General features: G+C 34.5%; 1 protein-coding gene across 2 annotated transcripts in view; it reads right to left on the bottom strand.

Annotated features, from left to right (window-relative positions):
* Nucleotides 1-25,187, bottom strand: part of C25H12orf50 (chromosome 25 C12orf50 homolog) — a 37,480-nt gene that overhangs the window by 3,768 nt on the left and 8,525 nt on the right. Inside the window, exons 4-11 of one of the 2 annotated variants that reach the window (XM_058568700.1) lie at nucleotides 9,567-9,725; nucleotides 8,441-8,518; nucleotides 8,246-8,359; nucleotides 5,997-6,107; nucleotides 4,668-4,775; nucleotides 3,180-3,290; nucleotides 1,653-1,757; nucleotides 1,194-1,397 (exon numbers count right to left, since the gene is read on the bottom strand). In XM_058568700.1, coding sequence (XP_058424683.1) covers nucleotides 1,194-1,397; nucleotides 1,653-1,757; nucleotides 3,180-3,290; nucleotides 4,668-4,775; nucleotides 5,997-6,107; nucleotides 8,246-8,359; nucleotides 8,441-8,518; nucleotides 9,567-9,725 — 990 coding nt within the window. The remainder of the gene's footprint in view (nucleotides 1-1,193; nucleotides 1,398-1,652; nucleotides 1,758-3,179; nucleotides 3,291-4,667; nucleotides 4,776-5,996; nucleotides 6,108-8,245; nucleotides 8,360-8,440; nucleotides 8,519-9,566; nucleotides 9,726-25,187) is intronic. The other variant, XM_058568702.1, reaches the window with a different exon arrangement.

Below are 25,187 nucleotides of genomic sequence, written 5' to 3'. Positions count from 1 at the left end.
AAATATCTGCTTTCTTCTGACAGCTCTATATTTGAACTATTATCCAACTATGTTGTATTTGTGTTTTCAAGTATCACTATGCAGCTGTGATTCTCAAAGCATGCTCCATAATAATACTAAGAATTTATTTGCTTTTTCCCCTGTGTTGACATTTTCACTAATGGTGCAAAAGCAATCGTGAGTATAACTGCAGCCACCTTGACACAAATCTAGACAATGGTACCAAACTGTTCTGGTAGTCATTCTATTCTTCACAGCCTTCCACTCACAGTAAAATGATAATACAATTAATAATAAAATAATAATAGTGATAAGTAGAATTAAAAGCCTGTTTCACCTAAGAATATCTTTATTTTTATATCTAAATCCAAACATCAGTCTATTCTAAAAGAAATAGAAGGAAAACAATTGAAATAAAGTTAATCTCTATTTAAATTGTAAAAGAAAGGACCCAAGAAAGACATAGAGTTTTTACTTATATTTCAGAAAATATACAACATTCAGAACGCCACTAACTAGACTGTGAACACAGGAAGATACAAACATGAAATTATAGGGAATTGAGTGGCCTTTTGTTAAGTTGCAAAAACTGAAATCCAACTTCAAGAGCAAAATTCATCTGAGACAGGAAGAGAGAGATGTGGTTCCCTCCTGCCTTGTGCCTTGTGCCTCCTGACATATCCTGTGACCACCCATTACACGATGAAATGATTTAGAAGCAATCTGTGCATGGTGGGGGAGACGACAGGCTGCCAAAAACATTGCAGTTAACCCCCAAACTAACCCTTTCAGAAAGTAATCATGAAGGCCTAAAGAAAAGACAAGGCACTAGCCTGAAAGTGATAATTGAACAATGCAGTTAGTGGAAAAAGAAAATGTCAACCATTTGAAAACAATCCTCAAGAGTGAAATAAAGCTACCCCGGGGGGAACAAAGAGCAGTGTTCTGAGACAAAGCTCTAGGGAGGCTCAATGTCCAGCCATCTGCACTCAACATGTCTCCTTCCATATCCTTTAAAGCATATGTACTCCTGCACGGGGAAGAAATCCTCTCACTAGTTTTCTAAGATGTTATGGTGGTGGTGGCCTGGAGAAAGAAGAGGAGGGTGGGTAGCAATGAAGATGAGTTGGACCATCAGGAAATTCCATGGAAATGCAAATCATAGACATGAGTAAACCATACAGGAGCCTCACCTGGACAGAAGTTGTGTTTAGGTTCCTTGCTAACATCAACTTTATTGTAGGACCCGTTTGTGGGCCTGCTGCGGGGAGGTACATTCAATGAGACAGTCCTGACAGCATCTCTCTGAACATGGATATAGGATGCATTCTCAGCATTTCTGTTTTTATTATTGCGATGGTAATTCATTTTATTTTGGGGATTTGGGGGCTGTACTGCTGTAAAAGAAAGAGGAAAGGCAGTGAGGGATAAAATAAGCTGGTTTCGTACCCATAAATAACATACAGCCCTTTAAGTGTTTGATAGCACAATGGAAGACAATGTAAGCTAAAAGAATTAAGTTTACAGGAGTTCGTGGACATCTAAAGTTACAGGTTGCACAACAGTGATTTGTTTTTCAGGTAGAAAATATTATTGGTTATTTAATCTCTTCAAATTATAATTTAGAAATATCAAATATATAGACACTTTACCTCTCTGCATTCCTGGGCCAGGAAAGTTCTTTGGTTCATCATAAATCCATTTTCTTTTTTTCATACCTTTAAAATGAGGTTTCCTCACTGGCTGGACATGATTCACTTAAAGAGGATACAAATTTTTACAGTTTTTTAAAGAAATACTTTCATATGAAAATTACTGTAGGCGATAATTATGTATCTGTGCATTCACATGTCAAGCAAGAGAAAAAAATAAATGCACCATCCTAATACTTACTTTCTAGAACAAAGCGTGATTTATTTTTAAGTAAAAAAAAAAAAAATCAATCCTGGAAATTGATTGATAAGAAAACTTTCAAAAGCATTTTTCAAAAGAAAAATGCTTTTCTCCAGAGGAATGTGTAGATTCTTTTAAAAAGAACACACAATTACATTCCAAATGTAACTATTATCTCATTATAATGCTATTTTTAAGTAGTTTTATAATTATTTTGAAGATAAATCTTTTTGTACTTTTTAAGCCAAAACTACTACTTCTTAAGAAGTTGGATTAATGTAAAATACTTTTAGTGAATTTTACCTTATTCTTTTGAGATCGTAAGAAGTTGAGCGCACAGATAGTTTGGTGAAACAAGATTGAATAATCAGAATTTGTAAGTGCTAAGATCACTAAATTATTCACTTTTTACTTACATATTTTTACATTGAAAATTTTATATGCATGTTCAATTTTCCAGAAATTTCTAAGGTACATTTCTCTGGAGAATCTTAAAACAATTTGGTAGAGAGGGGGCATTCTTTCTTATTTCTCTGTGTGGGGATCTTGAACATTCACAAGTAACTATTGCACAGAGAAAACGAACATCAAGTTCACTATGTAGATTATATTAGCGCTCTATGCTGGACCAATAAATCTCTCTGCCCTGGCTCTTAACTTCAGCTTCAGCGTTAAGCGTTCAGTGAAGCTCCGATTCACCACCTCCTCTCCCAACATCATATTCCACCCTACTCTCAAGCTCCCACTCCTAGTGTCACTAATCTGAGCTTCTTGGGGGTAAACCATCATGGTTCCCTTCCGAGCCTAGGTGGGATCCAAGAATATTATGAGCGTTCAATAAATGAAATAAGGGAAAGAAGGAAGGAGGGAAGCAAACAGAGGAAGATTCATAAGTCTTAATTTTATCAAGAGAAGTAGCTCAGAGTACCGAACGGCAAGGAGAAGCCAAATCAAGAAAAACAATTCAAAACATAATAAAACTTGTCAAGGTATCCCACTATGGGTGACATTTAAAATGCTATACTAATGAATCTTCCAAGAAGGCAGTATATTATTAATTTTAGTACCAAAATTAAACTAGTGGGAAAGTATACAGTTTACTAGGACCTACATTACAATTCTTTTTCAGAGTTAGTAGAATATTGTGTTTTTAATTCTTAATCCTGAATAATTTTTAAATCATCCTTTTTTCTTTCTTTTTTAAAATTCTATTTCAAATAAGCAAAACAAATCCATGATAAGACAAATATATCTAAGGCCAAAAAACGATAGAGCTAATATCTCACTTGAACAGAGGTCCTCTCTGCACGTCATACTGATATTCTCAGTAGCATTTAATACATGCATTGTAGGTGCTAGTCGGGTAGTTAGCTTTGGATGAGAACTGTCCTTGTTATCTTTTAAAGCAAATTAAGAAAATAAAATAGCAATATTAGTAAAAGAAGCATTTCAGTTGGTATTTGACTTTTCAAACATTATATGATGGGCGTACCTCTTTAATATATATATGTTTATTAATTTTTAGAATGCATCACTGAAATTCACTAATTACTACATTAAGTCCCCAAAATTTGTCACTAACAAAACATTAAAAACCCAGAAATACAGCCGTTATCTTCAATACGTAAATTATATATTTGTGGAGATATTTTTAATACGTCTACACAAAAGAATGAAAACGTTATCCATTTTACATCAAATGTGCCAATTGAAATTGAGGTCCCAGAAATATTTTAAATGTAACAACTTTCACTTGTTCTCAGCTTTGGAGCAGGACTGTCCAATAGTGCTTTCTACTGTAATGGAAACATTCTAAATCTGCACTGTCTGAAATGATAGCACTAGTCACATGTGGACACTGAGCACTTGCAATATGGCTAGTGCAACTGAAGAGCTGAATTTTTTATTTTATTTAATTTCAATTAACTTAAATGTAAACAGCCACATGGGGATAGTGGCTACCGTTATTAGTGTAGTTAGAAGTTTGTTTGGTTTTGTTGATGGAACTTTTCCATCTTTGAGTGAGAGAAAGACAAAAAGAGATTTACATATAATTTTCCACAAGAATAATTTGATCACTAGTGCTTTCTCCTGTTCTTGAGAACATTTATTTAATGGTGGGGAAAACAGTAAATGATATTGGTTAATATTTGGATGGAGAATATGTGAAGTCCTCTAATTATAGGACAGCTGTACTTTTAGTCTGTGACTGAGAGAGCTGCCCAGCAGAGAGGTACCAGCTGAGGGATTCTGAGCATGATATGGGCAGATGAAACTATAGAGGATGTATTTTATTATTGTATCTTTTGATTATTCACAGACTATAGTTAGTACTAATTACAAAATCAGGAAATCACTATGAGATTAATACTCTTTGCAGTATTAATGTATATAGCTTCACAAACAAAGTGTTCTAAGAAAATTCAATCATCCTGAGTATTTGAAGTTGGAAAAGAGAAACCAAAAAAGACTTAGTGTTACCATTTAAGACAACCAATAACTTTAGGGCTAGCAAGACTCCTAGAAATTATGTAGTCCAACAGGCCAATTTCTCAGATAAGGAAATTAAAGCTAAAAAGATAAAGCCTCATGGTCAAACAATTCAGGATAGAACCAGGACCGGAAATTTAGGGCTCTTCACTCCTGTCTTGTGTATTTAATGTACATTTTTATTTATTAGCTTGTGTCTTATATTGGGTTCTACAACATTCAAGCTTTACATTTAACTTATCTATCCAAATTACAAATGGATCAAAATATAGAAGGTTCATTACCTTTAGTATTTGAACATTTTGACATGGTGATTTCTTTCTCTTCATTTAAAGCTTCTTTTTCGTCTACTCCAAGAAATATGATCCTCTGTGGAACGTAACAGTCACCTCCTATGACAATACCTTACTGTCAGTGGCGATGATGACAGAAAGTTGTACAAAACTATCTATCTTTCAATAACAGGATTATCCTCCTCTACAATATCCCTTTTGCCCACTTTTGTTTAAATACTTTTCAGTGATACCATCCCCATCTCTATACATATCACTTATGTTTAGATTAATAGGTGTGTGTATATATGTATATGAATATATAGTATGTACACTTACATACAGATAATTGCAAAAAAATTCATATAGTCAACACAATTAATTTTCCTTTAATGTATAACAATCTTTGCTTCTACCTTTTACCACCCTTTAGAGATACTCAGAGTAAATATAATTTATCTTTTATGTAGTATCTTCAGACATATGAAAGCATTTTTTATCTTCCTTAAAGGTCATCCATTTTCCAGGATAAATATCCATAGCTGCTTTAAATATTACTTATATACATATTTTGCAGATCCTTCACCATACAAGTTACCCTTTCTTAACATAAAATATTTGTTTCAAGTAACCTTCTTTAAAAATGACTCCCAAATGTGGACCACCCTGTACAGAAATCAGTGGAACTAGTATAATAATAGTTGACATTTATGGAGCATTTTTCTTTATGTCAGACACTCCACTGAGTAGTTAAATGACTTATTACATTTAATTATCTCTCTATACTACTCCTAATAATTCAATGTAAGTTTACCCTAGCTATTTGGTAGCTGATAGACATTACTGAATCATTTTGAAAACTTGTGGCCAACAAAAAACACTTATTTTTTTTCTCCCAATCTGTATCTTGTCAGGTCTTTCCCAACTTGAAGAAAACCTACTGTTAATGTCCTGAACGTAAATGCAAGATTTTATGTTTATCACAGTTTGAGTTTACCTAATTAAATTTGTCTCGTTGTTCCAGCATATTAACTTCCAGTCATCTGTAAATTTTATGAACATGTCTCCATTCATCCAATTATGCAATTATTTAAACATAAAATCATTTATTCTACAAATATTTACTGAGTGCACATCATGTGCCAGACCTTCTACTACAGAGATTCGTCTACAGCAAGTGATTATACACAGTTCCAAACCTCAAGGAGCTTACCTACCAAAGTCAATGATAAAAATGTCAAAAAAATTTTGACGAAACAAAATTAGTTACGAGAGAGAAAATTCAGACTCATTTATTATATGGTGATATATTCAGAATCAATCAGTAATAAATTAACTCACCTCCATTTTCAAAAGCAGCAATGTCAGTCCTTGGTTTCCCATCCGATGATGCTTTTATCTCACCTGGCCTTTCATGTAGGCTAAATTTTGTTGGAACTGTAAGACCATCCCCTAGAAAAAAAAATTACCCAGGAACCATTAGATGCTTATATAAGTTTATGATAGAATTCATGATGATAGTAAAAAGGTTAAACGTTAATACAAGTATTGTTTCATAGTGATATGATGAACAATAAATTTATAAATACATGAGTTTTAAGCAAATTTTATAATTATCAGGAAAGTAGCAAGCAAGTTTATTTTCCTATGTGGATAACTTATCAAATGGCAATTTAAAAATTTAAGCAATCTAACAATACTGTGCGTGTATAATAAATTTAGCTTATTTGGTGTGGGTTTTTTTTTTTTTTGGTGAGATCAGCCCTGTGCTAACATTTGCCAATCCTCCTCTTTTTTTGCTGAGGAAGACGGGCCCTGGGCTAACATCCGTACCCATCTTCCTCCACGTTATATGGGATGCCGCCACAGCATGGCTTGACAAGCAGTGCATCGGTGCGTGCCAGGGATCCGAACTGGTAAATCCTGGGCCGCCTCAGCGGAGTGCGCACACTTAACCGCTTGCGCCACCAGGCCGGCCCCTGCTGTGTTTTTCACATAATGAATTTTATAATATTTCTCTTTATATCTATTCACCATGAACAAATTGAGCAAAAATATCAGAGTCTACTATTGGTTAAAAAATGCTAATTATACCGTGATGATTAATTCACACCCTTTTCTTTACACATTTGTAGATAATTTTCCTCTAAAATAAACTATTAAAAGCAAAATAAACAAGATATAACAACCTAATGCAACACGTGATTCTGGATTGGAGTCTAAACCAGGAAAAACACTTTATTTTGCTATCAAGGACATTGATGGTACAACTGGTGAAATTTGTAAAAAAAAAAAAAGTCTGTAAATAATATTGTATCAGCGATAATTTCCTGATTTTGATATTTACACTACAATTATGTGAGAGTTATGTAGGGGCATCATGTCTGCAACTTACTCTCAAACAGTTTGGAAAAAATAACAACAGTATGTATATTTAGAGAGAGAGTGAAAAATCAAATGTGTAAAACGCTAACATTTGAGGAGATCTTGGTAAAGGGTGTTCATGAATTAAACAGGAACTACTTAAAAATAAAAAGCTTTTAAAACCATAATATAAAGTGAAAGTGCATATAATTGTCTTTATAATCTGCCATTTTTAACATTCATTGCTAATATATTTTGTTTGTTTGTTTTTATTTTGTTATTCTTTTGTGTTTTTCCTGTCTAGGTAATGCAGGCCATCTGTCCTTCTCTACATGGCTCCCACCTGCAGCGAGGTCTTGCCAATTATTCTACCGTCTGATGGTATGTTGCTGCCCCCTACCGCCCTGTGTTTAAATAGTTTGTCACATATGTACTTGTAAAACAGGCATTTTACTCTTTATCCTATACTCATCTCAATCCTGCGAGACGTTCCCAACTACCTTTTTCTTTTTTTAGGAGAGGAAAGGATTCCAATCTCTCCTACTGCTGTAAAACTTGTTCTTCAGCTCATCCTAGGGGCAAGAAAAGTGTATAAACTCATGGCATCCAGGGATTTTCTCTGAGTTCCTGGTTTTATATCCAGAAAATAATGTTGTTCTTATTCTTATCTTGCCTTGGAGGCCAAAATGTTCACCAACAGCAAAATCAGAGTCACCAAAGCATAAGATCCACGAAAAGCCTTGGAGTTATCCACCTGCATTGCCCCTGAAATTGCTCGGAACACGGACAGCGCTCATTCAATGAACAAATGTACTCCTGTTCTGCCACTAACATCATTCTGTGATCTCCCTCGTCCTTCTAGGGCTAGGTTGTTCTTTCTATGCTTAAAGAAAAATCTACACCTGTTTCACAGGGAGATTTATTTTCGTAGACAAATAAAATGGTAAAAGCAAATTACTTGCAAATTACTGCATGGAGTATGTAGTGTCACCATGTGTCTGTGAAATCTATTCATTCTGTGGGTCCTCTGGGAAAACATAATTACATTAATAGCAGCTTTTCATATTAAATTTAGGTCACCTGATAAAAGCACTTCCTTCTCACTCTCAATTCTGATGTATTATTTATTATTTAACTCTAGTATTCATCTTACTAAATAATTCACAGCCTATCACACGAAGTATCTCTGATATATCACCTTGAAATGCTGACTTTTCATTCCTTACCTTCTTGTAATTCACTGCCATTTTCCAAAGGCTTTTCTAGCTCTTTTTCTGCTGTGGAGGCTATGCTTTTTGATGACGGAATATCTGGAGGAGTATGAAATCTGTAGTATTCACCTAATCTCCCATAAGAAAAGTAATGGTTAGTATATTTGTCACATCAAGTATTAGAAAATCCACAAATGTTTGATTTCTTACCAGATTTATAACACATCTCCTTTATTGCTCTTTTTTCCTCAATTTCTTCAGAAGTCTTTGTCCATAAACCAGAAGCATCTATAGGATATATATTTTTTAAATTAAATTGTCCCAAAGCCAAATAATCTGAAAATTTATAAACCAGAATGAAAAATTCCAAACATCATTCTCATAAATGGATTACTATTTTTTTTTAATTTTTAAAATTAATAATTTGCATACTGGCAAATATTTCTAATTGCTATATTTCTAGTATTAGAAAGAATCAACCAAGAGAAAAGAAGTGACTAGTTATACATTTTGTATCTTGAGATAAGAAGCTGGAGGTGTAGATTCACATGTTGAGTTGATGTTTGTTTCCTTAGAGAAAGATGTAGGTATGGCAGACGTAGAGTTACAGACAAGAAAAAAAGGAATAAATAGATCTATGTATTCCTGAGCACAGAAACTATGGTGACCAGTAGCCCAGAGAAGGATACATTACAGGGTAAAGACAGACTGAGTTTACTTTTTCTGCATATTTATCATGTTTGTACATATTTATTGGCACCACAGTGCTGTAATGATATGGGAGGAATACGATGGACTAGGATGCAAAAGATCTGGGTTCTAACCCTGTTTATACTTTTGCAAGGATTGCTTAGGATAATGCCGATGATAGTACTTTATAAGTTATAAACTACTCTATGGATCTCTACAACTTCAAGGATTAAATGTGAGACAGATAGATGTAATCACGTAATAGGTAGACAGATGGACACACATGTGTATCAATGTCAAGTTATATATAAATAAAAGTTATATATAAATCAATGTTAACAATGTTAAGTTACATATAAATAAGAGGTTATTAGAATTCCTACAAGCAACTGTACATGTTTAAACATGAGCTCTGTCTCTCAACCATCATACAACAAAAACTTTCCAATCCAAATGATCATAAGCATGTCTAGACATAGAACAAATTACAACATAATGAATTTAATACACTTAATAAAATTAAAGCTATTTTCTTACCCAAATCTGCCTTATATATTACAATAAACCTCTAATGTTAAACTAACATGTAGAAAATATCGTGAGATTTTTGGACGTGCATCGTAAATTTGAGAAAAAGCTTACTAACCATTTTGTTCATCTCCTTCCTCCTCTTCTTCCTCAAAGTTAGTTTTTAAAACTAAAGGATGGTGAATGGGTCGTGATATATTCTCCTGAGGTTTCGGGGGTTCCTGACTCTGGATCGGGGATGGAATTCCTTCCTGAGTTTCTTTCTGTAGTGTGATATCTACAGAGGGAATGCAACATTTCAGTCTTTTCAAGATATATATGATGTGCATGTTCAATGATCAACCATTGTCCTCCTGATGAACTACGTTTTTGTGAAAACGTCTCTTCTCATTTTTGCAAAGGTTATTAAACTAACTTGCAAAAAATATCAACATTTTGCCTAGAAGGTGTGCAAAATATGCTAATTTATAGATTTTAAATAGTAATTATAACCATGACTTGGTATATCACACTTTTGATATAAATGCAAAGTGATCATAAGCATTATTGTATTCTTACATTAGATCTGTGGGATAAGAATAACTTAACTAATCACATTACCACAAATTAACAAAGGCCAACTTGTATAAGGCATAGCTTATAATAGCAGAATACATATGTCTAAAAGAGGAAAAAATCCAATGGTTGTAGTTTTCTGTGGCTGGGGGGTGATTACTTGGAAGTGAGCAGAATGATGCTTTCAAATTTCTCTATTAGCTACACATTGGTCAGACTGGCCAAAACTCTAGGTCATATTTAAATGTTCTGTAACCTTCAAAACTAACCAGAAAATAATAGAAAAAGCTAGTGAACACATGTATCTTCTATCTTTACTAACTCAACTCCTTTTGTTTTCTAAACCAATAGTTATAAAATCTGGCTAATTATCAGAATCAACTAAAGAAATTATTCAAAACATCTTTTGAGTCTCTGCTTTCTGAACTTCTGCTTAAGCAGGTCTAGATTGAAGGCTGGAAATCTGATACTATTTTTCAAATGCCTCAGGTAATTACGAAATCAGCCAAGTTTGGAAACCACTGCCCCAAATCAATGATCATCTAACTGGGGTCCTGAGTCATGGAAGCCTTGCGGTAAGTATGCCATCCCAATAATTTGAAAGCAATCAGTCCTATTCCAGATCTTCAATTTCCACATCAATTTTTCCTCTAACATTGGTTTGCCTGAGAGCAGGCCTGAGTTTACAATAGCATTTTCTCCACTTTACAAAATAAAGACCTACCCTTCACTCATGCCAAAATTTACACATTACCCAAAAGCCTAATCCTCCTTTACTGATTAATCAAACTACCATGAACCCATAGGGCTTTCTCCATTACATTGATTTATGCACATTTCTACAAGGAGAAGGTTATGATGTGATAGGCAGAATAACAGCCCACCCAAAGATGTCCATGTCCTAATCCCCAGAACCTGTGTGTATATCAGGTTATATGGGAAAGAGGATTTAAAGCTGCAGATGAAATTAAGACCACTAATCAGCTGACCTTAAAATTGGCAGATTATCCTCGATTATCCAGATGGGCCCAAGATAACCAAAGGAGCCTTTAACGGTGGAAGAGAGATGCAGAGGAAGACAGCAGGAAAAGAGATGTGACAATGGAAGCTAGGTCAGAGTGATGCAATGTCAGAAGGACTTGGCTATCCATTGCTGACTTAGAAGGTGGAGGAAGGAGGACATGAACCAAAGAATACAGAAGGCCTCCAGAAACTGGAAAAGGCAAAGAAATAGGTTCTCTCCCAGAGTCTCCAGAAGAAATGCAGCCATTGAGATACCTTAATTTTAATCCAGAGAGATCTGTATTGAATTTCTAAACTATAGAACTACAAGATAATAAATTTGAGTTGTTGAAGCCACTTGGTTGGTGGTAATTTGTTACAGCAGTAACAGAAACAAATACACATAGTATTAGAAAAAGTGCTATCGGGGTCCATGTTGGAACGTTCTGAATTGAAATGCATAAGAGAGTATGGTAGTATTCAAGAATTTTTGTTGAAAATGTTTGCTTCTTCCATTTCTGTGCTATTGTTAAAGAATATATCACTCTTGAGGGAAAGTCTCATGACATCAATGAAAAGAGAGCACTAGTGAAAAACTCTGAAGGAAGAACTTGTGGTCTTTTGTACACAACTTCTTCCACTTGCCATAGTGTTTTCAAGGCTTATTTATGCTGTCACTTGTAACAATACTTTATTCGTTTTTATAACCAAATAATATTCCATTGCATAGACATACCAAAATTCATCCATTCATCAGATGATGGACATTTGGGTTGTTTCTACTTTTTTGGCCGTTACAAATAATGTTGGTGTGAACATTTGTGTACAAGTTTTGTGAGGACATGCGTCTTCATGTCTCCTGGGTATATACCTAAGAGTGGAATAGCTGGGACATATGGTGACTGTATGTTTAACCTTTTGAGGAACTTCCAGACTGTTTTCCAAAACAATAGCACCATTTTACATTCCTACTTGCAATGTACAAAGATTCCAATTTCTTCTCATCCTTGTCAACCCTTGTTATTATCTTTTTGATTAAACCATCCTTGTAGGTGTGAAGTGGTATCTCACTGTGGTTTTGATTTACATTTATCTAATGGTTAATGATGATGAACACCTTTTCATGAGTTTTTTGGCCATTCGTATATCTTTGAGTAATGTCCATTTAGATATTCTGTCCAGTTTATAATGGGATTGTCTTTATGTTATTAAGTTATAAGAGTTCTTTATATATTCTAGATACAAGTCCCTTATCAGATATATGATTTGTAATTATATTCTCCCATTCTGTGTATTTTCTCACTTTCTTGATGGTGTATTTTGAAACACAAAACTTTCTAATTTTGATGAAATCCAATCCATTTTTTCTTTAGCTGCTTGTCCTTCTGGTGTCATATCTACGAAGGCTTTGCATAACCAAAGGTTTCTATAAGTGTTTTATAATTTTAGCTCTTACTTTCATGTCTTTGATCTATTTTGAGTTAATTTTTGTATAGAGTGTAAGGAAGAAGTCCAAATTAATTTTTTTAATGTGACTATCCAGTTGTCCCAGCACCATTTGTTGAAAATACTACTCTTTCCCCCATTGAATGGTCTATGCACTCTTGTCAAAAATCAATTGACCATAAGTTGATTTATGTAAACATTTATTTCTGGTCTCTCAATTCTATCCCATTGATCTACAGATCTATTTTTATGCCAGTACCAAATGGTCTTGATTATTGTAGATTTGTAATAATTTCTAGATTTTGAAATCAGTAAGTGTGAGTTGAATAACTTTGTTCTTCATTTTCAAGATTATTTTACTATCCTGGGCCCCTTGAATTTCCATATACATTTTAGAATCAGCTTGCCAATTTCTGCAAATAAGTCAGTTGGGATTTTGATAAGGGGGGCAATGAATCTATGGATCAACTTGGGAAGTATTGCCATATTAACAATAAAGCCAATCTATGAACATGGGCTATCTTTCCATTGTTTAAAGTTTTTAAAATTTCTTTCAACAAAGTTTTGTAGTTTTGAGTATGTTTTGCGATTCTTTTGTTAAATTAATTCCTAAATATTTTATTCTTTGTGAGGCTATTGTAGCTGGAATTGTTTTTCTCATTTCATCTTCAGTTTGTTCATTGCTAGTGTATAGAAATACAATCAATTATTATATATTAATCTTGTACCCTGGAACATTGCTGAACTTATTAGTTCTAATAGTTTTTTAATGGATTTTTAGAATTTTCTAAATAAAAGATCATGCCATATGCAAATAGAGATAATTTTACTTCTTCCTTTCCAATCTGGATGCCTTTTAGTTTTATTGCTCAATTCCCCTGGCTTGAATATAAATAGCAAGAATGGGCATCCTTATCTTGTTCCTGATCTTAAGGGAAAGCTTTCAGTCATTCACCATTAAGTATGATGTTAGCTGTGGATTTTTCATTTATGTCCTTTATCAGGTTGAGGAAGTTCTCTTCTATTCCTAGTTTGTTGAGTGTTCTTATTATCTTGAAAGAGTTTTCTTCATCTATTATGATGATCATGTGTTTTTTTGCCCTTTATTCTATTGATCTGGTGTATTACATTAATTGATTTTTTAAAGTTAAACCAACCTTGCATTTCTGGTGTAAATCCAATTTGGTCATGAACTATAATCCTTAATGTTGCTGGACTTAGTTGACTTAGTTTGCTAGAATTTTATTGAGTATTTTCATGTCTATATTCACTAGGAATATGGGTTTGTAGTTTTCTTGTGCTATCTTAGTCTGGTTTTAGAATCAGGGTAAATATCATCCTCATAGAATGAGTTGGGAAATATTCCCTCATCTTCTAATTTTTTGGAAGTTTGTGAAGAATTGGTATTAATTCTTATGTAAATGGTTGGCATAATTCAATAGTGAAGCCATCTGAGCCTGAGTTTTTATTTTGTGGAAGATTTTTGAGTACTTATTCAATTTCTTTATTGTAATAGGTCTATTCAGATTTTCTGTTTTTTTTCTGGAATCAGTTTTGGCAGTTGGTGTCTTTCTAGAAAGTTGTCCACGTCATATGTTATTTAATTTGTTGGAATATAGCTGTTCATAGTATAGTTGTTCATAAGGGAATACAGATTCCTTTATGATCATTTTTATTTCTGTAAGGTTGGTAACAGGTCTCCTCTTTCATTCCTGATTTTAGTAACTTCAGTCCTATCTTTTTCTTGGTTAGTCTAGCTAAAGATTCTCAATTTTCTTATCTTATCAAAGAACCAACTGTTGCTTTCATTGATTTTCTCTATTTGTTTTCTATTCTCTATTTCATTAATTTCTGCTCTAATTTTATTATTTTATTTCCTCTGTTTGCTTTAGGTTTACTTTGCTCTTCTTTCTCCAGTGTCTTAAACAGTAAGATTAGGTTATTGATTTATGATCTTCTTTTTAAATATGGACATTTACAAGTATACATTTTCTTCTAATTACTGCTTTACCTGCTTCCCATGAGTTTTAGTAATGTTGTGTCATTTTAATTCTTCTCAAGATATTTGCTAACTTTCCTTGTAATTTTCTTTTACAATTCCTTTGAAATTTCTTGGTTGTTTATAGATGTGCTGTTTAATTTCTATGTATTTGGGAATTTCCCAAATATTTTTTATCTTACTGACTTCCGATTTCATTACGTTTGGAGAACATACATTGTATGATTTCAATCATTTTAAATTTATTGAAGTTTTTTTTATGGCCCAGTATATGGTCTATCCCTAGAGACTGTTCCATGTGCACTTGAGAAAAATGTGTATTCTGGTATTGTTGCATGGAATGTTCTATAGAGGTCTGTTAGGTCTAGTTGCTTTATAGTTATTCAAGTCTTCTTTTCCTTGTTGTTTATAGTGTTTGCATAGTGTATCTTTTTCCATCCTTTTACTTTCAAATTATGTGTGTCTTTGAATCTGAAGTGTGTCTCCTGTAGATAATATAGAGTTGGATCTCTATTTTTAATCTGATAACGTCTGCTTTTTGATTATATTTTCTAATCCAATTACATTTGATGTTATTATTGATAAAGTTGGATTTCTATCTGTCATTTTACTTTCTGTTTTCTTTTTTGTTCTGCTGTCATTAAAAAGACAAATTAAAAATTTTTTTGTTCCGCTATTTCTCTACTGCTTTCTTTTGCAGTGAGTAAATCTTTTCCAGTGCAATGTTCTAATTATTTTAATGATTTTTCCAACTTCTTCAGAGTTGCTCTAGGGCTTACCGTATACTTCCTAACTTATCAGAATCTGCTTCAGATTTATACTATTTAATTCCAGTGAGAACTAATAAGGTTAACCCTATATAGCTCTATTCCCTTTTTGGTGTTCTTATTGTTATATTACATCTGTATGTATTACAAACCTAAAAACACAGTGTTATAATTATTACTTTATATAACTTTATATCTCTTAAAGGAGCTGAGAGTAGAAGGAAGAGAAAATATACATCTGTAGAGTTTGTTATATTAACTTTCTTATTTACCATTTCTAGTTCTCGTCAATTGTTTCTATGGTTTTGGGTTACTATCTGGTATCATTTTTCTACTGTAACAGAAGTTTGCTCCCACCTGCTTTTTTGTGCTGTTATTGTCAAATATATTACATTTCTAAATGTTATAGATTCAAAAATGCAATTATATACGTTTTTTTTCTTTCATTACTTTGAGTATGCCATCCTACTGCCTTCTGGACTACATTGTTTCTGAGAAGAAGTCAGCTGTTATTCTTACTGAGGTTCTTTACATGTGACAAATCATGTTTACCTTGCTGCTTTCCAGAATTTGCTTTTGTTTTTGGAATTTAACCTTTTAACTATGATTGTCTGGATGCAGATATCTTTGGGTTTATTCTACTTAGAATTTGTTGAGCTTCTTGGATGTGTAGATTAATATTTTTCATTAAATTGTTGGAGTTTTCAGTCATTTTTTCTGTGAATATTTTTTCTAGTTTCTCTCTTCTCATTCTGGTACTCCCACTCATGTCCCATGTCTCATGTTCTCTGAGGCTCTGTTCATTTTTCTTCATTCTTTTTTCTCGTTTTCAGACTGCATAATTTCTATTGATCTATCTTTAAGTTTGCTGATTCTTTCTTCTGTTGGCTCAAATCTACTGTTGAGTCCCTCTAATAATTTTTTTCACTTTAGTTATTGTACCATTCAACTCAAGAATTTCAATTTCATTCTTTTTCATAGTTTGTATTTACTTATTGATATTGCTTATTTATTGGGGCATTGTTGTTATCTTTACTTTTTTAAGCATGGTTTTCTGTCAGTCTTTGAATGTATAATAACTGCTTTAAATCCATGTCTGCTAAGTCTAAAATCTGAGCCCTCTGAAGGCATTCTGTTGCCTACTTTTTTTCCTGTGTATGGGTTACACTTTCCTGTTTCTTTGTATGTCTCATAAATTTTGTCCAGTTTTCTCAAAACTGGACATTTTGGATAATATATTGTAGCAACTCTGGATATTGATTCCTCACCTCAACCCCTAGAGTTTGTTGTTTGCCTTTTAATTTTTTAGTGACTTGAACTATTTTAGTGAAATATATTTTCTCCCACAGTGTACAGCCCCTGATGTCACTCTCCAGAGAGTGCAGACTCAGTACGTCCAATCATTCTGGGATGACAATGGTTTTATCAGGACTCTCTTTGACTGCCTCTTTCCCTAGTTTTTCTGTCAAGCTGTCTACCTCTGCTGGTATCACTCCCAGCTGTCAGACTCCATTAATCGCTGCTTGCTATAGTTTTCATCAATGCACTGGGGCATAATTTGCTCCACAGTTTGATCCAATTAAGTTCTGGTCCCTTTATAGAGGTAGTCTTTGAGGCCAATCTCTTGTTTGTTCCAATTCCAGGGGAGCTCTTTTTAACTCTTTCCCTGGTTGTCTTTGGTAAACTCCTAGCTGGTTAACACTTTAGCTTGTTGCTCTCATGGAGCTACCAGCCTCCTCGTCATTGCTTACCTCCCAAATCTCCTTTGTTTTCCAGAGTACCCATAATCTTAAACTTCCCCATACTCTCTTCTGTTCCAAATAAATAAAAAAAAATTCCAAATAAATTGTTCCGAATACAGCTCTTTTAGAGAGCTTCAAGTTCTCTGCTCTTATAGCCTACCTCTCCCTCTTGAGCAAAACCTCAGTGCCACCATTGCAAGTGGGAACAATCACTTCTCTTGGAGTGAAACCCATGCTTTACAAGCAGGGCACTGCGCAGAGGCAGTAGACTCTGTTATTTACAGCCATCCCTCCTGGAAAGCAGGCAATTGGGGGCTCTTTATTCTCAGCCTACTGCCCTTGTAATAGAACTTCTCTCTCTGAGGGGGCTGGATAGGAGAAGAAAGACCCAGAACTCTCAGCCACTCTAGCCTGAAAAGTAGAGCTCTTCCACATGGAGCTGGAAGTGGGGGAGAATGAGAAATGCCAGCAGCCTGCTCCTCCCAGGAAGATACCATAGTCTTCAACTGGCAGCTGGAGGTAGAGAGTGCCCGATGTTCTTGGTGACACCCACCTAGAGTAGAATGCCACACTGAACGGGGGGGTGGGGAGAGAAGAGAGTGGTGACTCAAATACCCACAGACTTGCTGTTCTTACTGATATTTAATAGACTTGAATAAATATTACTTCAGTTGCTGTATGCTCTTAGGACAATGTCCAGACACTTTACTTTTTGTTTAATATATAATTTTCATCAACTATGGTTGTTTCACTGGGGAGCAAGTCCATGGAACTCCTCAAAATGCATTTCTGAAAGTTATCCTAGAGTCATAATTTTTTTAAATGTAAGTGCAATTATTGAGTAGATTGCTGAATTATTCATGATATCTTAGATAAAACCCATAGAATAAAATGTTGAAATGATTTTCTTTCAATTGAGTGTTATTCCATGAGGTAGTTAATACCTATTTTATCAAATAATATTATAAAATGTTCCATTTAAAATCAGTCCTCACTTATTTTAGCTTATAAAATATTATCTCCTAACTCTCTTAGCAAATATTAGAATAATATGCTAGTTCTGAATATTAGCTTTTAGCTATATGCCTTTCTGTTTCATAAACAGAGGAGAACAGTTTTGACCATTATTCATCTCATTAAGAGATACTTTTCTGATAAAATTCTACTTTTATGTGCAATAATTATTTATCAAAGTTTGTAACAATTATGTTGTTTTAGTAAAGTATATATCAATAATAATTGTAATGACAACACAAATCCCAACGAAATACGTTAAAAAATGTATTAATAACTCTCCATAAAGTGAAGTCTTTTTGTCATAGGAAATAAAACAAAAATTTAGATTTCAATTTATATACACTTTTATTATACTTAAATTTAATAAGTGATCAATAAACTCAAGGATAAAAATATTAGGTTAGGATAAAAATATGTGAAGGAAGAAAATGGAAATAGTTTTAGGAGCAGGAAAGATTTTTTTTTAATTTTTAAAGAAATGTTTGTTGAGGTATTTATTACCTTTTAAATTTATATATAACACATATACAGAACAGTGCACAAATCATAAAATATGTAATGTAATAAACATCACAAAGCCAAAACCTAAGTCTAGAAATAACAGTCTCCTCTGTGTCCTCTCCAGGTTATACCACTTTCCTTCTCTATACCTACAATAGGTATCTTCACCCTGACTTATGGTCATCACACTGTGGGTTTTCTTATAGTTTCACTACTAGGTATGCATTTCTAAAACAAGTTTAATTTTGCTTATTTTTGAAAATTTGATAAATGTATTTTTTTGGTCTCTTTTCACTCAACGTTATAACTGTGAGATGCATCCTTGTCTGTATATTTCTCTTAAATTCATTCATTTTCATTACTTCATAGTATTCCATTGAATGGATGTACCATAATTTATTTATATATTCCACTATTATTAAACATTTAGGTTATTTCTAGCCTTTGGCCATTACAAACAATGCTGCTGTGAACATTCTTTTATGTGTATCCAGATGCACACGGGAATGAATTTTTCTAGGATATATGCTTCAGAAGTGGAATTGCTTGGTCCCTATGCATAACTTTATCTTGATAAGATAATGCTAGACTGTTTCCCAAAGTGCTTGTCTCAGTTTATATAACTAATTACAGTGCACAAGAATTCCTAACGCTCTTTATCGACAATTGGTAGATTTTTTAATTTTTGCCAATGTAATGGGTGTGTTATGGTATCTCACAGTGGTTTACATTTGCATTTCCCTGATTACTAAGAAATTGATCACCATTTCATTTGCTGATTGACATTTGGATTTCCTATTTTTCAAGTGCCTGTTTATGCTTGCTGCTCATTGTTCTATCACAGTGGTTCTCAACCAGAGATGATTTGACCCCCTCTCCCCTAGGGAACATTTGGCAAAGTCTGGATTTACTTTTGATTGTCACAACTGGGAAGGTGCTATTGACGTCTTGTGGGTAGAGGCCAGAGATGCTGCTAAACATCCTACAATGCATAGGATAGACCCCCCACCACAAAGAGGTATCCAGCTCCAAGTGTCAATGTCTGTGCCGACACAGAGAAACTTGTTCCATCGTGTTCTCTGTCTTTTCTTTTGATTTTTCTTCACATATTGAGTTCAAGTCTTTTAATGGGGTCACAAGTGTTGCAAATATCTTCTTCTATTCTATGGTTTATCTTTTCACTCTTTTTTTGGTGAACACAAATTTTAATTTTAATGTATCCAAATTTATTCATCCTTTCTTTAATAGTTAATAATTATTGTATCTTTATTACCTCCTGAAATCTTTAAAGATTGACCTTTTACATTTTGGTCTATAATCTACCTAGAACTGATTTTTATGTACGGTATGAGAGGAGTCTAGTTTTCCCTCATTAACTGAAAGACTATCTTTTACCAAGTGCTCAGCCATGCCACCTGTTATAAATCAAGCGCCCATCTCTGCAGGGATCTGCTTCCAGCTTTTCATTCTGTTCCATTTGTCAATTGTTTAGCCCTTGGCCAATACTATGCTGTCTTAATCTCTATTACTTTATAGACCTTGATATCTGGTTGAAAAGTCCTATCATTTTGTTGTTCTTCAAGCAGGTCTTGAATAGTCTTGGCTCTTTGCATTTCCATATAAATTTCAGCACCTGGTTGAATTTTGATTGATATTATTGTGCTTATTTTCTCTTTTAGTAGATGGGTATCAAATCATTATGGCAATTCAAATATCATTGGATTCATTTACTATCATGGGATCATTGTGGACACTTACTATCTCTATTATACAGATGAAGAAATTGGGCCAGAGAGATAGTAAGTTTCCCAAGGTTAAGATGGCAAGTATGTGGCAAGTTGAGCTTTTACCTCAGTCTGACTCAAGAGTTCTCTATCTTCACTTCTTCTGCCTCCAGAATCTAGATCTGAAGCTTCTGGGGCGAGTACAGTATACGGAGAAAGCCAACCAGCCAAGATCCAAGAGTTGGCAAGGTAAGCCCAAGATCAAGCTGGATCTGAGATCAGCTCTGTCCCTAATCTCTTCAGTTACATGAACCAATAATTTCTGGTTTTCCCTTAAATCAGATTGAGTTTGGTTTCTCTTCTTAAAATCAGTGGTGCGCTGGAGTGGGCTCAGATCAGCACACAAAGACAGACTGGTAAATTTTCAGGAATTTTTCAAGCCAATTGACATCACATTGGTAGCTTGAAATGATCTATGGTAAGAGTATTTGCTCCATGGAAATTGGGAACTGCTGCTTTTGGGGTGGTGGGGAGAGCCGGGTGTGGACAGCGAAGAGAGCCAGTTTTTAAATATTTAACAAGACACCACTGCTTATGACTAAGAGAGTCTTGTTTAATATATATGATAGACTGTCATGTCACGGCCAGACATTTCAAAAATGAATAACTATTTTCTGTGCTTTGTCAATTTTCAAAATAAATTCAGTTCTTTTCATATAGATGTCATGTGTGCTGTCATCATAATTCAGTGTCTCCTGCTATAAATCCCTTCCATAGATGGCATGCAAATGCAAAGGCAAAACATGTAGGTTAGAAGAATCTTTTGCATAAACAATTCAATTATTTTTAACCAAATAAGTTGTTTTTATTCATACTCTCTGGGAATTGGGTACTATACTTCCTTTTGCTTGAAAGAGCAAAAAAAAGTGCTTATTTTTGTAAAAGTCACAGAGCAGAGGTTCTTCATCAATTCTTTTTCTTTACTTTTCACTAATTCTTAAGAACACCCACAAGAAATGGTTTGGTTAGGGCATTAGAAACACTTGCATAGATTTTAAAATACACTGATTCACCTTCTTTGTAGTATTCTTGCCAAAAATGTTTAATTTAAATCTAATCAGGAGGAAACAAATTCCCATTTAAGGGATATTCTGCAAAGCAACTGACCTGAACTCTTTAAAAATGTCAATGACATGGAAGACAAAAAACAAAAAACAGGGAAATATAGATATTAAAGAGATGACAACTAATTACAACAAATGATGACTAATTGGATCCTAGACTGGAAAACAAAACAAAACAAATAACTCTAAGGCTATACTACTCAACCTGTGGTCCTGTGAACCAGACAGCTTGTTAGAAACGTAGAATCTCAGGACCTAGCCTAGACATACTGAATCAGAGTGCAATTTCACTGGGTCTCCAGCTGATTCCTATGAATATTAAATTTTGAGAAGCACTGCTATAATGAACAATATTGGACAACTGGGGAACTATGAGCATGAATTGAGTCTTAGACATTAGCATCATATCAATGTTAAATTTCCTGTATATGATAGTCATTTGTAGTGTGGTTATGTAGGAGAATGTCCTTGAAGTTAGGAGATACATGCCAAAGTATTTAGGGATGAAGTGTCAGGATATTTGCAACTAATACTTAAAAGTTCAAAAAGGGGATAAATACGTATTTGTACATTATATGCATATACGTTAAGTACAATAGAGAGAAAAGAGAAAGTAAATAGACACATTGTTTATTTGTGAATCTGGTGAGGGGTACATAGGTGGGTGATCATTGAACTATCCTGTAACTTTTCTGTAGGTTAAAATTTTTTGAAATAAAAAGTTAGAGGAAAAAAGTACACTGAAGGCTGGGCTCCAACACCCATCAGTTTAATTGGTGGCCTAGGTGGTGACCAGGAACTGTTTTGGGTTTTTTTGTTGTTATTGTTGTTTTTTAAGTTCCCCAGGTGATTCTAATTGGGAGCCAGAGTTGAGAACCTCTGGATTAGGCAAACATCAGATGGGGTACCTGAGCTTCTGGGCTGCAGATGATGAAAGGAAATAAAGTTCCACTGATGTGTAGCCAGAAATAAATGGAGAAAATAAATTGAGAGAAGGAAAGAAGAAATCTTAATGCAAATAAGCATAACTCAGAAATGCTAGAAGTAGTCCACTGTTTACTGTAAATTAAAGAGAAAAAGGGAATCTTCTATTAAACGTAAAAGACCTTAATAGTTTCAAAAGGAAGGCTACGGAGTAGGGTAGAATAGAATTAGCCCCTCAGGAGGAGGAAGCCAGAATTGGATGGTCTTGGGGTGGGTCCATTCAAATGACCAAAAGGTCTAGGTATGCTTGAAATGCCATGTCTGCATTTTTTGTGAGACAGTTTTAGAGTCGGACAGAACTGTGTTTGAATGCAGGTACTGCCACTTACGAGATGCATTATCCCGCCTAAGATATTTAGCCTCTCTAGACCTCAGTTTCCTCATCTATAAAATAAGGATACTAACTCCATCTACTTTACAGGCTTTTGTGATGGTTAAATAAAATCAGGCATGCAAAGTGCCAGCACAGTGCTGCCACACAGAAAACACTGAATATAAGAGATTATTCAAAAACACGAGATATGAGATTTTCTCATTTCTCATAACCCCACTTCATTTTTTAAAAATCATAACTATGGGGCTGGCCCCATGACCTAGTGGTTAAGTTCGGCGTGCTCTGCTTCAGTGGCACAGGTTTGTGGGTTTGGATCCCGGGCGTGGACCTACACCACTCATCAGCTATGCTGTGGCAGTGACCCGCATACAAAGTAGAGGAAGTTTAGCACAGATGTTAGCTCAGGGCTAATCTTTGTCAGCAAAAAAATAAAAATAAAAAAATCGTAACTAAATTTGCAGTTTATACAGTTCTAAAAAGCAAGTTTGTGGAGGATCAGATGTGACTAACTTATGTTAAACCTGGAGAACTAATATTTGAGTATCTGCTCCTATTTTTGCCCTTTTAGAAGCACTTTGGATCACGGATGAGGACAGACACAGTGTCCAGTCAGGATGGAGAGTCTCTCATCCAAACACAAATTGTTCCGGGGTCGCCATTGTGTGGCTAATGCATTTACTTAACCCCTCTCCCCCTCCTCCAAAGAGGAAACAACTGAGTTGAACAGTTTTGTCCCTCATAACCATTAAGAATTGTTTTACTCTCTGTCTGACCCCTACACAAAAAAAATTAGTTTGTGCTTTACCGACTCAAATATTTAGGTCAGTCTTCATTAAACCATTTCAAAACCATTTGTTAGAGAACGGGTTTTCAAGATTTAGAATTAAAAGTTCATGCATACATATTCATTTAGGCTAGACCTTCTAAATTGAACTGACCCAGTGCTCATTTAAAGTAGCCAAATGGCTGGCTACCTAAGGCGTCTCTAAGACATTGTCTTAGAGTAAATAAACCCAAATTGCCCCATTCAATTGTTCATTACAGAATATCACGGCAACTAGCCAAGGGGATGAGCAATTGCTTCAACGTTTGAGCTACTGTTTTGCATAAATTATCCCTTAGGAAACTTTAGGGAGTTTCTTAAGAGAAATGGTTTGTTTGAGGACACTGACCTCTAAGTACACTATGGGAGAAAGAACTACTTACCACGCGTGCCAAGAAAATATGAATGTACTCAGAAGTGCCTAGGCAGTTCTCGTAATTTCTCATGTTTTCTTAGCACCATCGTTTGGTTTAGCAGCTATTTGCTTTTAAACTTGGAGATGAGAACCAGAGGGATTAGGCCTCTTTTTAAAATGTCTGGTTTAGCAACATCTAAATGAAGTCTCTTTCAAAAGAGTCCAAAACCTTTTTTAATTTGCTAGCAGGTTAAAGTTTAAATTGCAGAAAGACTAACTGGCAGTTTTAATTCTCAGACAAAAAAGGCAGGACTCTTGATAATTGGACTTAGTGCTTAAAGATAACACACAGTGGAAAATCGACTAATGAAAAGTTGCTTTTGGCAAGCGCCTCATTCTGGAAGAGCACAGCTGGTGACTTCGCATTGCTGTGGCTCCAACCCACCCACTTAATATGGACCACATGATGGGTCTCAATTCCTCCAGCAGAGGCCCTAGAAATTTTCGGGGGTTGCACATTTAAATGTCTAAATTGTATCTTATTTTAACCTAAGAGACAGAATTACACAAATTGTGCAATGCTATGTGTGAATCAACACCTACTCAGTTATATTTTGCTACAAAAAAATTGTCATAATCTCACCCTGAATTTATCAATCACATGCACTTACTGAAACATAAAAAGTTGGCTTTTAATAAAGCTACAACTTTATAATGTAATCTTTGTCTAAGGTGAGAAAATGATGGTCCCAGTTTTGGTTAACATGAACTTTGGTGAATAGATCTTCCTGGAAATATTGTTGGAAATATTAGGTCTACAAAAGGTCAAATTATACTTTCCGAGGTATTGAAATATTTCCAAAATGGACAGATGATACGGTAGTTCAATACGTAACTCAAATGAGCTTGGTACTTTTCTACAGTCTGGAAATTGAACCCTCTTTCTCAGAGCACAGAAATGTGTCTGGGCAGAGGGAAAATAGTTTCCTGCTTGAAACAAACACATACTGTTTAGGCCTTTCTAGGGTAGAACTGGCCTCTATGTGAAAAGTAATGCTATGTTCCTATGTTAGGTGCTTGGGATTCATCATTGAACAAAATAAAGCTTCCTGATCTTATGGAACATTCATTTTATAGCAAAGAGTCAGACAGGAAACAATAGAAGCAGTAAACAAGTAAGTTATATTGTATCTGAGAAAATGATAAGAGATACGGCAAAAAGAAAGTAAAGCAAGGCCAGAAAGATTGGGAACGTGTAGGGAGGAGGTGGGAAGCCTGACTACTTTCAAATAGAGTGATCAGGATTGATGTCACTATAAGGTGACTTTTGAGGAAGGTCTTGAAGAGGTAAAGGAGATAGCCATAA

The sequence above is a fragment of the Diceros bicornis genome, chromosome 25, assembly GCF_020826845.1.
Source record: "Diceros bicornis minor isolate mBicDic1 chromosome 25, mDicBic1.mat.cur, whole genome shotgun sequence".
Taxonomy (NCBI): Eukaryota; Metazoa; Chordata; class Mammalia; order Perissodactyla; family Rhinocerotidae; genus Diceros; species Diceros bicornis.
Note: the sequence above shows the minus strand (reverse complement) of the source record. Positions and strands in the feature narration are given on the sequence as shown.